General features: G+C 41.0%; 1 protein-coding gene across 1 annotated transcript in view; it reads right to left on the bottom strand.

Annotated features, from left to right (window-relative positions):
* The window catches only part of abcc12 (ATP-binding cassette, sub-family C (CFTR/MRP), member 12), a 34,452-nt gene extending 16,508 nt beyond the window's left edge, over positions 1-17,944 (bottom strand). Inside the window, exons 1-8 of the mRNA XM_030131192.1 lie at positions 17,858-17,944; positions 15,465-15,668; positions 6,080-6,223; positions 5,779-5,967; positions 1,047-1,103; positions 665-804; positions 388-534; positions 149-296 (exon numbers count right to left, since the gene is read on the bottom strand). Of these exons, the coding sequence (XP_029987052.1) occupies positions 149-296; positions 388-534; positions 665-804; positions 1,047-1,103; positions 5,779-5,967; positions 6,080-6,223; positions 15,465-15,668; positions 17,858-17,944 (1,116 nt within the window). The remainder of the gene's footprint in view (positions 1-148; positions 297-387; positions 535-664; positions 805-1,046; positions 1,104-5,778; positions 5,968-6,079; positions 6,224-15,464; positions 15,669-17,857) is intronic.
* Between the last annotated feature and the right edge of the window lie 486 nt (positions 17,945-18,430).

The raw sequence follows: 18,430 nt of genomic DNA, 5'->3' as shown, positions 1-18,430 counted from the left end.
TGCATACCTGTCACCATACATTTGCATCATCACATCTAGTTTTCACCCAATGCGGTCTAATATTAAAGTGTGACATGTAGACCTTAAGTAGGTGAATACCTGTGACAGGAATCAAAACTTTAAATAAAACACATAGGTGGATGCTCACCGGCCCCAGAAATACAGCCACCATGGCAGCAACACCAACAATAACAGACAGAATGAGCCTGGTTCTTTGAAAGCGTAGGACCGCTCGGATTAAAGAGGCCTTCTCCATTCCCACCTTTGCTACTTCTTCTTGCCAGAGTCTATTGAGCCTACAAAACACACACCGTCCACAGAGAGGGTCAGTGCCAGTCAATTTGTTGTTGCTGAATAATCTAAAAATGTGGAGGAAAAGACTCCAACCTATCTCCACTGGTCTCTGATGTATCAAAAGTAGACAGGTTAACTTTACTTATGTCCAGCTTATTCCTGAAAATGGCCCACATCATTGGAGTCATCCAGGCAAAGGTTGTAAAGGAAAAGAAACCTGCATTGTCCAAAGGATGGGGCCTAGGAATAAAAAAAACTGGGACAGTCAACGGTGCAAGCCAAGTACTGAATTTACTGTAAATACATCATGTGACATGATGCTGTAGTGCGTTAACACAGATAATCAAAGTATATCATTAAATACACTGACTGTGATGAGGACCAGCGGAAGGGTTTGAGGGTCTGAATACTCTGGTGGTATTTTGCGAATCTGGAAGTTTGTGCTTTTTCATTGTGGTCCGTGTCGGCACCTTCAGCCGATTCAGCCTTCCACCGGACTCCATCCTCCGTCTAGAAGCAACACAAGACACGTTACACACAAGTTCCAGCAGCAAACAAAATGGGCATTTAATTTGAAATTTTCATGGAACTGTTTTTGTTCATCTGCCAGCTACAGGCTCTTAAAAGGAAACATTCGCTACAAAACACAGGACACAAGAGAAACAATAGGGGAGGAAAAGATCTTGGGTGGGAAATGCAGCATGTGGAGAGGTCAGTGTTTGGGTGGAAGTCATTGTTTGTTCTGTACTTACAAAAGAGACTGCCGAACCACCGTTTCTCTCCAAAGAATGCTTGTTCTTCATTCTGTCCTGCAACAACGGCAGCAGCTTTCAGAGCCACAGTTTCACCAGCCAGTAAAATTTTTAGGCAGAAATATAAACTGTTCATCCAGAAGTATTATTGAAGTGAGTGTTTATATAAGCATAGTCTGAAAGGCACTTAGCATTTAGTGCCCCACGAACATCTAAAAATACATGTGTAAGTAAAGGACAGGATCCTCCTTCCAGCTTGTCTTTTATAAACATAGGAGTTGGGTCCAAGTGTCTTTCAGTAAAATCAAAATAATGCGTCATGAGGACCTTCTTGTGAGTTTTGTGTTACATTTTAACATGAGCCAAAAGAATAATTAAGAGTGTTTTATGCAAACTAATAGAAACATAGTTGAAGCACTTGCATGTTACTAACCATAAGTGCAAGGGTAAAAGGTTTGAGAGTTGTGTTTAAGTTAAAGAGTTGAATTAACCTGACATCATAAAACAGACAGGATAACCAGTAATGACTTGGATACTGACAGTGACATAACTCTTGTCTTGCGTCCTGACATTCTTTAGCAGAATCATGCTCTATCACTTGACATGCTCACGTGGACATGTAAATAAACCCAGAAGCATAGCATTCATATAGGACATACTCAGTTTAGCACAGAGAAAAAACAAATTAATTAAAGCTGATAAATTGAGTTTTGTTCTTTCTAGAAACTGAATATTTTAACTCCAATTCCACCTGCATACATCTTATATTTTATCATAAATCACATCATGTCAAAATCATGAATATTTAGACAGAAGAAATGTTAGTCAAGGACTTCAAATCACTGTACAACAAAAATACAGCTACGAAGGAGACATTTAAAGACAATTGCATATTAATAATCCAATTGTCTTGCAAAACAAATTAGTTGCAAAACAACAGAAACAGCTCCATACACTCAACTTAGAAAAAATTAGTCAGAAATAAAATGACCTACAAACTACTACAACAAACATCCAAATTAAAGAGTGAATTTACAGTAGTGAAATAAAATCAGATCAATACCTCTGTGTGGACAACAAGGACACCTCACTGCAGCCTGCCAGCAAACTTGACAGCGTGAGCATTTATCTTTGTTATGCAAGTCAATCCAGATCAAAGGTTGGCCTGTTCAGAGGTAAATGTCCCTCCTCGTTTTGTGGAGAACAATGTCATCATGCTCCCACACAAATCAGTGGAGATGGAGAGCATGAATTCACCATGGAAAAAAGATCTGATGTGGATATGTCATGATCTATATGTTCGACCCCTCCCACTTGGCTTACAACACGGAAATTAATGGCACAACCGAAGAGCAGTTTTGCCTCCAAATCAGTCCCCAAACTCACAGCTAAACATCCATTATGGAGGAGGCCAGCTGGAACTCAGCCTTATTGAAGCAGACTAGTAGTAGAGAAATGTAGAGATGCTTTCTCTACTGTCATGGCCTGGCTCAAGACCATAACAAAAGAGGACCAAGCACACCAAAAACGAGTAAGCATGTTTTATTTTAAATTATCAAAATCTGAAATAACGCTGCAAATCAACAAAAGGTGTGAGTGATCCATCTGTATCATCAGTGTGAATAAAAAGTGTTGCATGAGTTGAGCTCTATATATGGAACGTGTGCAAGAGGAGGAGAACCAAAGCTAATCATCATACCTGGCCAGGTGAGAAACAAATGGGGAGAACAAAGTAAAAATAGGACCGGGCAATGTGGCCACATAGCCCAAATGAGCAGGGAGAGAGTGCAAAAGCCTCCCAGGATTTATAGACACACTCCAGGTAATTGTGGGAGATGGAGCGCCTGCAGAACCTAGAGCTAGAGCAACTAGATAGACAACATGAAAATGACAGGCTGGGCCATGGACACTACAAAAAGAAAACCTTTCTTTTTGCTTTTTAATATTGTACTTTTTTTTTTTTTTGGTAACTCACTTTTTTTTAATTTATTTTTTTCTTTTCACCCATTAAACATTTCCCAGTGATACATCAGGATAGAATTATAAGAAAATATATCTTAAAAATATGAAAATCAAATGTTAAAAAAAACAAACAAGAAAAAACAGCAACTAAAACAAAAACACATAAAAAACCACACTCACAAAAACAAACAAACAAACAAAAAAAACAAAAATTACAAAAACAATAGAGTACTGTTGATTTTGTTATACGGGATATGTTGTTAAATTATAACTCTTTCCAGGTGAAATAAGGCCTGGTCAGGACAATAAGATATTTGTCATAATACACTGTGGTACCAGAATACCAATCCCTTAACTTATTATAGGAATACCCACGACTGCATTGTATTTAAAATCCTATACTTTACTGTTCCTAATATTTATTCTTGTCTATGTATTTATAAATTACCTAAAGCACTTTGAATTACTCTGTGTCTGAATTGTGCTATGCAAATAAAATTGCCTTGCATGACTCTGCATAGTGGGTCAGTCCGTTTCTGGTGCAACAGGACTGAGTGTAGAGAAAACAATTCTTTGTCTAACCATTATTTTTTATTTGGACAATAAAGTCCAAGAGGAACATAGAAGATACTAAAAAGCTTTTTCAGTACATTAAATTTTCAGTAAATCACATATCATAATTACTCAGAAAAGTGTATAAAAGAATATGGCTGATTTACACACAACTTTTCAAATCAGTGTAACAACAAAAAGGACCAATTTCCCTGAAGCTCATTGGCCTGTTCAATCAAGAATCCATAATAAGTTGAATTTGCGAGATGGTCAGGTTCTGCCGCTGTTTTACAGTCCTGTGGTCTTGATGCAGGAGATCAATCTCCCAACAGAAGTGGGTGGTACTTTCACTGAAGGATAGCTCAACTAATTAAATGACAGTCCATATATGACATCCTGTCAGTGCTCAATAGTAACTATACTGATATCTCTAACCATATCTATTTTATAAGCCATCAAAATACGGCAAATTTAAGACAAAAGCTAATTTATAATATTTTAAAAATTCAAAAATCAAAATTTCTCAAAACTGTGAAAACCTTTGTAGACATTATCCCAAGGAAGCTACATAAAAAATTTGAAATTAATCTGACATGTAGTTTTGTGGGTGAAGATGTTTGAAGAAATTGCCTTTGGCCTATCGACTGGTGAGCTAAAACCAACTATTTACATTGAAGGAGACAAACTAAATGTTTCGACCCTTTATGCTGTTGAACAGCAACTGACACACTCATATACATGCAGGTTATGACATGTTTAAGTAAATGAACACCTTCAGGCATTCACAGTGTTTGCTGCAGCAAGGAGAGAGGAAAACAGAGCGCCTGGTCTTTGTCGAAACACATCTGGGGCATCAAGCTCTGCTGCCTGTCAGACACAACACGTGGCTTTAACCCTGTAAAGCCTGAACCCTTAACTCATTGACAGAAAATCCCAGTTCTTTGAAACTGGAGCCTTTAATGGTCCTTCTGAACAACCCAAAACATTTTTTTCAAATATCAATTTCAATGTATGACTTTCAATTTTGTATCATATTTGATACATCGGGTCTCAATGCTCAAATATTATTATTTCTGAACGAACAAAAACATAATATAACACAAACATGTCCAACAAATTGGTAATTCCTTTTCAAAATTGGCACAGTTCTGCCTCCTTCCTCATTAATGACAATTTTGTAGTGACACTGGAAAGGCCTCTGGTGAACAAATTCCTCCCCCTGGTGGATTATCTGTGTATTGCATGTAATAAAATTGCGCCTGTTCCACAGATCTGTGACTCATGAGTAGTGAAGGTGAAGGTGTTTTACAGGATTCACCTCTTACTTGTGACAGGTCTTTTGCTCGGAGACACTTGCTGCTTTGAAATGCTCTTGTGTTTGCAGGATTTCGTACCTTGCACAACCACTGGGAACTTTTTATTCAACTCCTCGGTGAAAACCTGCAGAGATGAGATGTTCTGTAAGTGTTCAGGTTTTAGTGAAGACAAAGATCATCCTGAGATAAAACTGCACTAATTTTTTCTAATAAATTTCAGGTTGGACTTGGTTAGAAAAAAGAAAATAATTTGGAGGTGTCATCATTTATAGGTGATTATTCTGTTATTTTACTGATCCAAACCACTTTAGATCATATTGGTCTGTATGTGATTCCTGATCTAAAATCATTTGAACATCCTTGATATTTAATATCTTAAATGTAATTGTATTTGCATTTCACTATTCCCTCTGATTGGACCCTTTCAAAGGCCAGTTTTGGCCTGTGGACCTTATGTTTGACACCCCTGCATAGATCATAGCCTTAGTAAGACCATCTAATAAGTGTTCAAGTTCTTCTGCAAATGATTCCATTGTTAGTAAGACTTTAAGCTGAATACAGAAAAATGACCTAAACCTTAACTTTATTCATATTTTCTATTTGATATCTATAAAAAAAAAAGATCCTGAGAAGGTGAATCAATCTGAATCAGAATCAAAATACTTTATTAGTCCCAGGGGGAAACTGTATGTTACAGTTGCTCCATTCAGGCATAATAAAAAGTAGGAGGAAAAGAACAGTAAATACTAGGCAACATATTATCAATATAATAATTAAAAGAAACACACATAAAGAAATATGCAAAAATCACTGTGTTATTAAAATTATATATGTGGCTATAATGTGGAATTAAATAAAAAAAAACGATGTGGTTATAATGTGTAATTAAACCAGGGTCCTACTTGGTGCTGGTCGATGAATTCCTGGTTCTGCTCGGTGTTGTCGGGCAGAGGTTCTTGTCCTGTCAGGTTCAGAGCCTCCTCTGCTGATCCGATCCAGTCCAGGAGCCTCTGGACCTCCTCCTTCTCAGCCTCCAGAGCTGCCAAGCTGGACTGGATCTTCTGGCCCTGCAGCTGGGCCAATGTCTGGACCTGGACCAGGACCAGGACCAGGGAGGAGATGGAAACGACTCAGTTACATCAGTATAATAATATAAATAATTGACTGAGTTGTAGTTTACGACACAGGGACAATATCAATCACCTCCTCGTAGCGGGTCTTGGTGACACTGATCCAGGACTTCAGGGTGATGATGGAGTCGGGGTGACACGATGCCAGGATCTCCTCCCCCAGACAGTGGATGTTCTGGAGCTCCATTGCAGGAGCATTCAAGGTGTCCATCGACTCCTGCACACAAAGGATTTATGTAACCACTAACACACAAATTATTATTTAGAATTAATCCAAGAATTCACCCTAGAATGACTGAAAATATAATTAGTATAAACGACCAGTGTCTCTCATAACTTAAAAAAATAGTCTGAATGACTTAAAAAAAAAAACCTTGAGCAACACCCAGAGGCAGAAATACCTACTGTTGTAAAATGTTTGACAGTTTCTAAACCACTTAGTTTATTGATAGATTTACGTTTCCAGTGGAATCAAACATCTTGTTTTTGACAGTTTGATGCTCTGAAGCGAATGTTACTAACCCACAAAGACCCAAACATCCATCACCAGCCAAAAGCATCTGCTGATGTAAATTGTTTAATACCTGCTGTCAACAATTGGTGTTAACTACAGTTCTTCATCTTGTCATGGTCATCAGATATTACCCATTTGGACGTTCAGAGGCTCGGTAGTTACAATTTCATATGCAAATTAGCGTCGTTAACACCAATCAGTAGTGTTATTAACATGCTAATACACAGTGCTAATACATGGCTACATTACACACTTAAGCTAGCGAATTCCATAGGCTAACAAGCTAGCAATACACATTAGCAGAAAAGCATGTGTTAAGGAGCTTATTAAACTTACAAGAGTAAACAAATATGATTGAATTAGCCTCTAAACACACATTAAACTCACAGCCACTACTGTAAGATGTACAACACAGGAACAGATTGGACATGAGTGTACACACTTACTGGAAACAGGTTTTTACCAAATGAGCTTGTGTTACCCAAGATGCATTTCACCTACTAACGATAGAGGGTATGTACGTGACGTCACCGCTAGCGGAAGTCACCGCGGTTCTGTCCACTGAGTGGCAGATAGAGGGAGATGAGTAGCGGCTTTGGCTTGAATACTGCGAAACTTTAGAACCATCTAAAAAATGGGGAAGAGCTGTTGTGCCATTGATTGCATAAATAGGTTTAAAAAGCACTCGGAGCTATCGTTTTAGCAGCTACCTAAAGCCAAAGACAGAAGAAGCAGATGGATCGCTGCAATTCGTAGAAATAACTGGAATCAAGGCAATGAAACCTGGATTTGTGGTTGCCATTTCATGTCAGGTAACATTAATTTATGCAGTATTCTTGTGTAAAATCATACCTTAAATTACATATCGTTTTGGCTAACGTTACTTCTTAGTAAAGCTCTTACTGTTAGCATCTGTCATTTAGTTCTATATTTGATAACTGAAACGTTTTTGTCTTCAATTGTGTGATTCTGAACCTTGTACTACACATGATTTGTAAACTAGCTTAAACTGAGGCTAACCTAGTTTTCCAAATAAGGGGGTACTCTAGCACAAAGCTGTTGTAGCTGTGTTGTATCAAGTATTTGATGTTAACTATACCTAAATATCAGAAGTACCAGTAGATCAGACACTCACTTGGGTCAATACTAAGGGTTCAACTCCAGTAAATCAGTAGTGAACTGTGAGCACTACTGCTGGGCCTTTACCTTGGCCACCAAGAAAATACGTCTTCACTGACATAAAACCTCAAAAACAATAGTATGTTGACGATGACGAGGATGTCAACAACTCTTTGGCTTTTGGATGCTTTCAGCCTTTGCGTTGGGTATTTTCCCGGCGTTGAAATCAGGTTCATATAAATGTCAGGATACGTGATTTCCGGCCACATATCAATGTTCGTAGACCACTTGCTGTTTGGTAGCTTGTATGGATCCATGTCGAGTCCAATTGTCTTTAATTTCATGTTATATTCCACATTTTTCCTGGTCTCACTGTAGTTACTGCTATACTCCACCATGTTGAGCCGGTTTGTTTTTGCCACTCTGTCTGACTTAGAGGGGCGTGGCCCAGGGGGGAAGTGACGTGTGAGCATTCCCTCTATACCTTCAAATAAGATACATATAAACCATAACTGACTGTATAATAACCATATTTTATCTTGGATATTTTATCATGTGTATTTATTTTTTAACATGAATTATGGCAGATGAATTATGACTAAATTATTATGGAACATTTTAAGCCTTTTTTAACCAAACAGATAATTCCATTTTACTGAGGACACAACGTTTTTGGTCAATAAAAATAGGAAAAAGTAAAAAAGCACTCGGAGTGCACAGATCTCAGTGCAGATCAGCCCCCCCCCCCCCATCACCACCAAAATGTAATCATTTCTTCCTTGTGCCAGTATGAATATTTCCTGAAAATCTGTCCATAACTTTTTGAGTTATCTTGCTAACAGACAGACAAACAGGTCAGTTTAAGACCAAAGAGCTTCTGCTTGGATCTGCCTGGAATAAAAACACACAAAGTACAGAGGAAGAGCCGTGTTCTTTGAGCAGGATTACAGGAGCCACATGTTTATGTTTACGCATTTGGCAGACGCTTTTTTCCAAAGCGACTTACAGGGGAAAACCAATTAAATCACTCAATCAATCAAATTTTATTTATATAGCGCCAGATCACAAGAAAGTTATCTCTTGACATTTTATATATAGAGTTGGTCAAAACCAGACTCTAAGCCAATTTACAGAAACCCAACAGAATCCTCCAGGAGCAAACACTTGTGACTGGTGACAGTGGCGAGGAAAAACTTCCCTTTAACAGGCAGAAACCTCGAGCAGACCCAGACTCCTGGAGGATGGCCGTCTGCCTTGACCAGTTGGGGTTAAAGAGAGAGAGTAGAGAAGGGGAAAAAGAGAGAGCGATAGAGATAGGGACTGGGGGAGAGGGGGAGAAGGGGGGAGTAGGGGGAGACACATGGAGGCGGTTGAGGATAAGTGAGTGGTGATGATGAGGGCAGGGAAGAGGCCGGACCACCGCAGCAGGTCCAGAGATAATCGTGAAAGAATCTGTGGTTGTCCTGGGAAAAACCTTATTAGAATATTTAAAATGGAATGTTTGAAAGTGCTAGGACAGGAGGTGCTCTCGAAGAGCTGGGTCTTCAGGAGCTTCTTGAAGATAGGCAGGGATGACTCTGTTCTTGTAGCACTTGGTAGAGCGTTCCACCAACGTGGAACGACCCATGAAAAGAGCCTGGATTGTCTTGTACAAGGTCTGGGGACCACCAGACTACGTTCCCCAGACGAGCGGAGTGGTCGTGGGGCGACATAAGCTTTTATTAGTGCACCTAAGTAGACAGGAGCAGACCCACGGAGAATTTTGTAGGCTAGGATTAAAGATTTGAATTTGATGCGGGCAGCTATGGGTAGCCAGTGTAACTCAATGAGTAAGGGGGTGACATGTGCCCTTTTAGGCTGATTGAAGACCAGACGCGCTGCTGCATTCTGGACCATCTGTAGTGGTTTGACAACACGAGCTGGGAGGCCCGTTAGAAGAGCATTGCAGTAGTCAAGACGGGAGATAACCATAGTCTGCACCAGGAGCTGGGTGGCCTGTTCGGTTAGGTATGGCCTGATCTTTCTTAGGTTGAACAGAGTGAAACGGCATGATCGGGTGACAGAGGCAACGTGATCCGTGAAGGTCAACTGATTATCAATCATGACTCCCAAGTTACGTACTACACTGGTAGGAGCCAGAGGTATGGAGTCAATAGTGATGGAGATGTCCAGCTGTATGGTTGGCTTAGCTGGGAAGACCAGCAGTTCAGTTTTGGACAGGTTCAGCTGAAGGTGATGGGCTTTCATCCATGCAGATATGTCAGAGAGACAATCTGAGATCCGCACTGAGACTGTGGAGTCATCAGGTGGGAATGACAGATAGAGCTGGGTATCATCAGCATAGCAATGATATGAGAAGCCGTGTGAGTGGATGATCTGACCGAGTGAGGTGGTGTATATGGCAAAAAGGAGGGGGCCCAACACAGAGCCTTGGGGGACCCCCGTGGTGAGGCGGTGAACTGCTGATGTGTGCCCTAGCCAGGACACACTGAAGGACCGACCAGTAAGGTAAGATTGAAACCAGGAGTGTGCGTGGCCTGTGATGCCCATGTTCCAGAGTATGGATAACAGGATATCATGATTGACAGTGTCAAATGCTGCTGATAAGTCCAGTAGAATGAGTACTGAAGACTTGGCTGCTGCTCTAGCCTCTTTCAAGGCTTCTGTCACAGACAACAGAGCCGTTTCAGTGGAGTGGCCGATTTTGAAGCCAGATTGGTTGATGTCCAGGAGGTTATTTTGGGAGAGGAATTCTGTGACCTGTTTGAAAACAGCCCTTTCGATGATCTTAGAAAGGTATGGGAGGAGTGAGACTGGTCGATAATTCTCCACTTGAGTGGGGGTGAGGGAAGGTTTTTTGAGTAGTGGTGTCACCTGCGCTTGTTTAAATACTGTAGGAAATGTTCCTGAAGTCAGTGAAGCATTAATCACATGTGTGATTGGTGCTGTGATAGTAGGGGCAACAGACTGTAAGAGGTTGGATGGAATAGGGTCCAACAAGCATGTTGTAGGACGGCTAGAGGAAAGGAGTTTAGACACCTCGTTCTCTGTGAGGGGAGTAAATGAGGGGAATGACGCAGTTGGGCTTTTATCAGTTGAGTTAGTAGTAGCCATAGTCAGGGGAGAGGAAGCAGTGTGTGATGATGATGATGTTGAAGAAGGAGGCGTGCAGTCTATGGGTGGATCAGTGAACTGACTGCTGATAGTAGACACTTTATTTGTGAAAAATGAAGCAAAATTGTCTGCTGTCAGATTAGTAGTGGGCGGTGGAGGTGGAGGGTTGAGTAGTGTTTTAAAGGTTGAGAATAGTTTCTTGGTGTCGGTGGCAGAATGAATTTTGTTATTATAGTAAGCCTTCTTCGCAGCAGTGACACTGGATGAGAAGGATACCAATAGTGACTGGAATGTGATCAGGTCAGAAGAGCTTTTTGTTTTGTGCCATTTTCTCTCTGCGGCTCTGAGGTTGGTACGCAGCGACCGGAGGTTATCACTGAGCCATGGGTGGGACTGGGAGGATCGAGCGGGTCTAGTAGATAGAGGGCACAGATTATCCAGACAGGAGCTAAGTGTAGAGCACAGAGACTCAGTGGCATCGTTAACCTCTAAGGAGGAAAAAGTGCTGGGGGGAGGGAGAGCGGAGGCTACGACAGTGGAGAAGTGGGTGGGGGACAAATTGCGGAGGTTGCGGCGGAAAGAGACCATGGGGGAGGGAGCAGAGTGTTTTTCAGGGAGAGACACACTGAACTGAATGAAATAGTGGTCAGACAGGTGTAAAGGTGTGACTGTGAGGGCATCTGTGATGCAGTTTCGGGTGAAAATGAGATCGAGCTCTTTACCAGCTTTGTGGGTTGGAGGACTGCAAACCCGCTGTAGCTCAAAAGAGAGTATTAGTGACATGAAATCTGAGAAGCTGGGATTGTCTAAGTGGATGTTCATGTCACCGAGGACTAGCATGGGGCAGTCATGCTCTGGGATGGAGGAAAGCAGAGTGTCAAGCTCATCAGGAAAATCACCCAGTTGCCCTGGTGGACGATAAATGACAATTATGTAAAGTTTGACTGGTGCTGTCACTAGGATGGCATGGTATTCAAAGGAGTTGTATTTGACTGAAGGTAGGAGTTGATTGTGTTTCCATTTGTTGGAAATTAACAGACCCACACCACCTCCTCGTCCAGATGGACGAGAGGTATGAGAGAATGTGTGGCTGATAGAAAGTGCGGCTGGGGTTGCATTGTTTTCAGGCGTAATCCAGGTTTCAGTGAGAGCCAGGATGTCCAGTGTGTGATGGTTGGCATAGGCAGCAATAAAATCTGCTTTGTTCACTGCAGATTGGCAATTCCATAACCCTATAGAGAAGGACGCACCAATGACTGCGGTGTATATTAATGGGCGGAGATTGGTGATATTACGATGCCTTTTAGCAGTGTGAAACCCCATACGTGAACCGAAAATAACAGGAATAGGATGGTGACCAGTAGAGAGATTGTTCCTCAAAGGTGAGCTGGTGTGAGTGAGGGGTGTAACTGTCATTAGTGAGGGGCTGGGAGAGGAGGAGAGATCAGTTGGGGTGGTATTCAGTCTGACTACAGACTGTACAGGAGACTCTGAACGTGGTGATGTTTGATGTGACCAGCAGGGGGAGCAGGTGACTGCAGCAGAAGACGGGGAGCGTAGTCACATAGGTGTGGGAGTGGTTTTAGTCAGGACAGCGTGTTGAATGTTTTGAGCCAGGACGCTGCTGCCTAGTGTAGAGGGGTGGACGCCATCGGACTTGTAGAAGGAGGAGCGGTTCCAGAACAGATTAAAGTTATCAATAAAACTGAAGCCGTTCAGAGCAGAGGCGGACTGGAGCCAGGTGTTCAGGCTGAGGAGTCGGCTGAAACGGCCCACACCACGGGCAAAGGAGGGGAGGGGCCCGGAAATGAAAACAGCCTTCCCGGATCTTTTCAGTTTATCAAAGAGGTTTTTAAAATGAACCTTCGTCACTTCGGACTGTTGAAGAGAAGTGTCATTGAAGCCCACGTGAACTATGATCCGGGTAACGGTGGACGGCAGTGAGAGCAGCAGCTGAGGGAGTTCATGGAGGATGGAGGTGACGGTGGAACCAGGAAAACACCTGGTTATGGCGTTAAAGAAACGGACGTGACGGATGATGGAGTCCCCGAGGATAGCGGTGGTCGGAGGGAAAAGTGGTCGAGGAGACAGTGTTGAAGGTGAAGGGTTCCTGGTCTCTCTAGGTGGACATTCCACGGGTGGACCGTCGGAGTGACGGCGGACGGCCTCTCGGAGGAGGCGGCGCCGGGCAGAGGAGCGGACCGAGGAGCGGGGACCCTTGTTCGACGGCTTCACAGGAGGACCGGCTTTAGGACCGTCGCCGGTAATCAGCTCGGTGGCAGCCACGGAGTCAGCAGGAGCCGGTTCCGGGACAGAGCCAGGTGGGATGGGGGGCACACCAGCCGCGGGGGGAGGAGCCGGAGCGTCCTCCACGGACAGGACGCCGAAGCGGTTTGATGTGCTGATGGTCGGCGGTGGTGAGTCTTTGCTGGTGTTCTTTTTGCGGCCACGAATCACCACTTCAGACCAGGGTGTAGAACACGGGGGGCGAGAACAGGCAGAGGAAGGATCCCATAACACCGTATCATCACAGGAGGCTTTGGGCTTCTCTGCGCTTTTCAGAAACAGACTGGACAGTGTGGGAAGGCGGCTGGAGAAACCACAGAGCTGGGCATTTTTCTCCTCGAGTTCTGCGGAGAGGCGCAGTATTTCCTCTTTGAGATCCGCGATAGTTTGGTAAGCCTTTACCAGGGTTTTGTTGGCTTCGACAAGAGGACTATCTCCGGCTGATGAGGATGACGCCATGGTGGAAACAGCGAGATACCGGGCAGAGCGCGGGAAGCGATGGGTGACAACCAGAGGTAAGGATCCACTGACAATACTAACCTGTCCTGATGAAGGTTTGGATTGATGGCGTCAAGTTAAAAAGACACGGTTAAGAGGTTAGGTTCAAGTGAGTAAGCGTTGAAAGGCAAGAAATAAGTAGTTAAAAGGCTGGATTTCTAGGAGTAGATCCGCCGGCGGTTTGTTGAAGTGTTGAAGAGTTGAACTGTTGAAGCCCAAGTGGTCAAGCCACATACCGGCAAAGAGGAAAGGCTCCGGCAGAAGGAGATTGAGGAAAAAGGCGTTGGTTTCCAGATGCACCTGAACACCGGCCCGGTCATCTACAGCTGGTGATCTGAGGAGAAGACCAGTGACTGACCCGGATACTCCAACCACCCAGACTAAATAATCCGACACACGGTGACACAACGACCGTAGGAAACGACATGTGGGTCATTGTACTAAAACGGTGCAAGTGCTGTCACTTTAGCAGACAGCAAAATCTTTAATCTTTAAAGTTGACCTAATAATCACATTAATTATATATGTTTTATAAATTAAGACTGTCTTTGCAATGATACATAGAAAAAAAAAAAATAAAAAAAAAAAAATATATATATATATATATATATATATATATATATATATATATATATATATATATATGTATATACTGTACGTATAAAAAAATGGCAATTTATTTAAAATACCAAGTTCAAGGAATTATCTTGTCACTTTCATCATACAAGGAAGTGAAGCCTATAGTTTTCATTTAAAAAGACTTTTATTTCATGAATTAAAACACATTGACATTTACATAGCATTGCATACCCTGAATACAGCATTGATATGGTAAAGAAATAGAAATTATTATTAATAATATCAAATAAATATCAGTCACTCAAAATGATGTCATTGGTGTTACAGCTACACAAAGAAAATTTGATTTTGAAGTAATGAACTGGCCTTTGGAGAGTTAAATATAGAGCGAGAGCCAAATCAGTGTTTGTATGTCTGAACTGAAGCAATTTCAGTAAAGGTAAATTAAAAAAAAAAAAAAAACTTTGCAAACTTTGTGACCTCCTTGCACAAAAAACGGTGACAAGTATTCCTGCGTCACTGGCATTTTGGTCCTCACCCAACCCCAACTGCGGATTCAATAGCCGCCCCCCCCCCCCCCCCCCCCCCCCCCCCATACACGGCTCAGGCCTAAAAACATAAAGGAAAATGGTGCAAAAAAAAAAAAAAAAAACAACAAACATCTATTTTTTTATAGCAGACTGGTCTTAATCATTCCTCTGTGTTTTGCCCTCAATTACACAGGCAGGCAGGGGGCATACTGAGCATGTTCAGATGTATACTCTCCTGAGACTCAACAATGCATTTTTGTCCTCTATAGGGAACAAGAGTCTCACAGCTTTACTTAAAAAAAAGATGTCCACTGCAAAGAACATTAAAAAAAATAATAATAATAAATTAGTTAAACTAAGAAAAACAATTCAAGACATTGTATCTAAAATGCATCATATATTGTTTTTCCTTTCTTAAATAAATAAATAATGATAATAATGTATTTGAAAATCGGTGGCATCATGCCACTTCTAATCAAGGGAATTATTTAATGTAAAAAAAGCCAAAACTTTTATTTCTGAGTGTCAGAAGGATATGGAAAGAACAAGATCTATTCGATCAACACATTTTGAAATTTTTCTTATTGAGCAAACAATTGAATTTTTATGAATAATTAAAATAAAGCATACATTCAGAACGCTCACCACAGACATGTCAGGGGTGAAAGGGTTAATTTACTGTATTTACTGATTGCATATCAGCTACTTTGAGCCATTACACAGTGTCTGTTAAAAGTTACCCAGAAACAATGAAAAATGCATTGTTTTAATTGATTGTTAAAGGTTTTAGTATTGTGTGCATTCTGTAACTTCCCTACCTGCAGCTGGTGTGTAACCAGTTTGACAGATTTGCCCTTGAGCTCTTTCTTGATGTATTCTTCAAAGATTTGTTTCCCCACATGGGCGTCAACAGCAGATAGCGGATCATCAAGAAGGAAGATGTCTTTATTTGAGTAGACAGCTCTGGCCAGGCTGATCCTCTGCTTCTGCCCCCCTGACAAATTCAGCCCCCGCTCTCCTATCTGCCAACAGAGTACAAAGTCCACTCACCACAGGGTCTGGCACACTCCACTCTCCCACTTTACTAATTTATTAGACTAGACTGAAAAGACATTGTGAAGAGAGCACAGTCACAGATTTCATTGTGAGAAACTGCCTGAAGTAGTAAAGCTGTCCTCAGTTACTCTGTTCTGTGTTCATCATCCTCATCATCCACCTGAATATTACTACTGATCAGTTGAAGGTAGGCTATGTGACTTATAATATGGTACAATTTGACTTGAGTGCAATTTACAAGTCAGAGCTCTCACTGATGAAAAAATTACAGCAGTTTGAAAAACAATGTCTGGATGAAAGTTTGAGTGTGTGTAAACTCGACTGATGCAGCATGAAATTAATTGTGCATCAGTTTAAGATGAAAACTTGGACTTTGATTGCAAGGACTCTTGATGTGTTAATTTTGAGGGTTTTGTTGTTGTTGACCATGTACATTTCAGATGAATCCTCTGTTTTTGCATCATAATCCATCCATGCATTTCTCTCAGTTACAAGCAGTTATTACCAAAAATGTGGTTAGTGAGATCGCAATTTGATCTTGAACCACACAAGTCTTTTAATCAACTTTGTATCCAAGTAAATTATGACAGACCTAGTTATAGAGATGTGCCACAGATGCATGAAAATGGTAAATTTGAATGCAAGTATACTTTAACAGTATACATATGAATTTTCATTTTTAACAAACTCAAATTGAGCCTACTTTTCAGGGCCATTATCTGCACTCAAATACATACATATTCAAAGGAATTTGTCACCAAATAAATGTTAACTGAGTCAGTTTGGAGTATTCATTTACCTCTGTTTGATCACAAAATGCAAAGATGTCTAGGTCACCTCTGAGGCTACAGACATCCAGAAGTCTGTCATATCTGTGAAGAAACAATTCAAGGTATTTCGATCAATGTCAGTTACAGCTCAGCTATAGAGTACATAACACAATACTGTACACAGGTCAGCAGTCTCACTTCTTTTCACCTTTAGCAGGTTTGAGTAGCTGTTAAATGACAATACTGACAACAGATAATGTCAACTCGTGTTTAACTACCTTACCAGATGCAAAATCAAAGACAAGAGGAACTCAATTAAATTCCCAATTAAACATTTGACACATGATACAATGTCAAGAAGACCTGCTCAGTCTTGTTTCTGCATACACATATTTCCCTTTGGTTACTCCTATGAGCACCTTATTTAGTTGACTAGTTCATTTACATGACTTGTGATTTCATTCATTTCTGTGGGTTAAAAGGTCCATTTACTTGGCTTGGTCAAAAGGTTGACCCATCAGGATATTTTCTCATACAGTGCCATGGAGAATCCAGGCCCTGCAGTATGGAGAAAAAAAAATTACCACAATGAAAGCTGCTACATTATTATTAACCCTATAAAGCCTGAACCCTCAAATCATTGACAGAAAATTCCAGTTCTTTGAAACTGGAGTCTTTATTGGTCCTTCTGAACAACCCCAAACTCTTTTTTTTTTTTTTTTTTTTTCAAATATCAGTCTCCATGTATGAGTTTCAATTTTGTATCATATTTAAAACATCAGGTCTCAATGCTCAAATATTATTATTTTTGAACAAACAAAAACATAATATAACACAAACATGTCTAACAAATTGGTAATTCCTTTTCAAAACTGGCAAAGTTCTGCCTCCTTCCCCATTAATGGCAGTCTTGTAGTCACTGGAAAGGCCTCTGGTGAATGAATTCCTCCCCCCTGGTGGATTATTTGTGTATTGCATGTATCTAATTGTCTACAACAGGTTTTTCAAGAAAAAGAACATCACACTGATCAAAACTCATGTATCAAATATGATACATTTGGCGTTATAGGGTTAACATTGCAGATACACACGACTAGTTAAGAAATAACAATGTTAAGTTTAATATAATTTATCGGAGTAGTAGTAGTGACTTTTCAGCCTATGCTCTAAAGTCAGTTATGTCATTGCTGTACATTAACCCTTACTTATTAAATGCAGTATCATCAAGAGCTTAAAGAGGTGGCAAAAAATGAAAATGCTGGAAATCACTGATTCCACTTCCCATATTTCCACAAACACCAAGGAGGTTCCCCTTCAGAAAACAGAGATTGTCAGCGTACCTCATCATTTAATCTCAGAAAGCCTGATCAGGAATAAAACCCTACCTTACCTAATGTGGAGGAGATGTTTCTCAAAACTGGTAAGGTGTCAGCCTCCCTTTTCTTGGATTCCATGTTCTCTCCGTATACCATCACCCCGTTGGATGTGCTGGGTGAGGGTTCCTCTCAGGTGTTTGGTTTGGCCCAGGAGAATGTAGCATTCTCCATGACTATGGCCCAGTCTTTGTGTTTTGTCTGTATCAAGTAGGGCTCTGAGTTCTGGATCATCAATAATGTCTGAAAAAGAGGGGGAAAAACCTGAAAATTAATGTATTGTTGTCCAAGTGAAGTCCATATTGGTGATAAAGAAACTAAATGTTGACATTAAAGTTGCGATAACTGTACCTGAAAGCTAAGTCAGAACAAATGATTCTGACATTGAAGGACTAAAATTGAATTCTTTCATCGCCTCTAGCAAAAGTGATGAACAGTGTTGCATTTTGAACAGATAAATGCTGCCATGCATGCTTAAAAATGAGTTTACCTTGAGTCGATTTATTGCAATAGAAGCCTCAGATGGGGAAGTGGTGCCGAATAGTATTAAAACTGAATGAAATTTCAAGGAACTGAAGATGGCAA

This window comes from Sphaeramia orbicularis, chromosome 3, assembly GCF_902148855.1.
Source record: "Sphaeramia orbicularis chromosome 3, fSphaOr1.1, whole genome shotgun sequence".
Classification (NCBI taxonomy): domain Eukaryota; kingdom Metazoa; phylum Chordata; class Actinopteri; order Kurtiformes; family Apogonidae; genus Sphaeramia; species Sphaeramia orbicularis.
The sequence above is the reverse complement of the archived record's forward strand: the minus strand, read 5'-3'. Positions and strand labels throughout refer to the sequence as shown.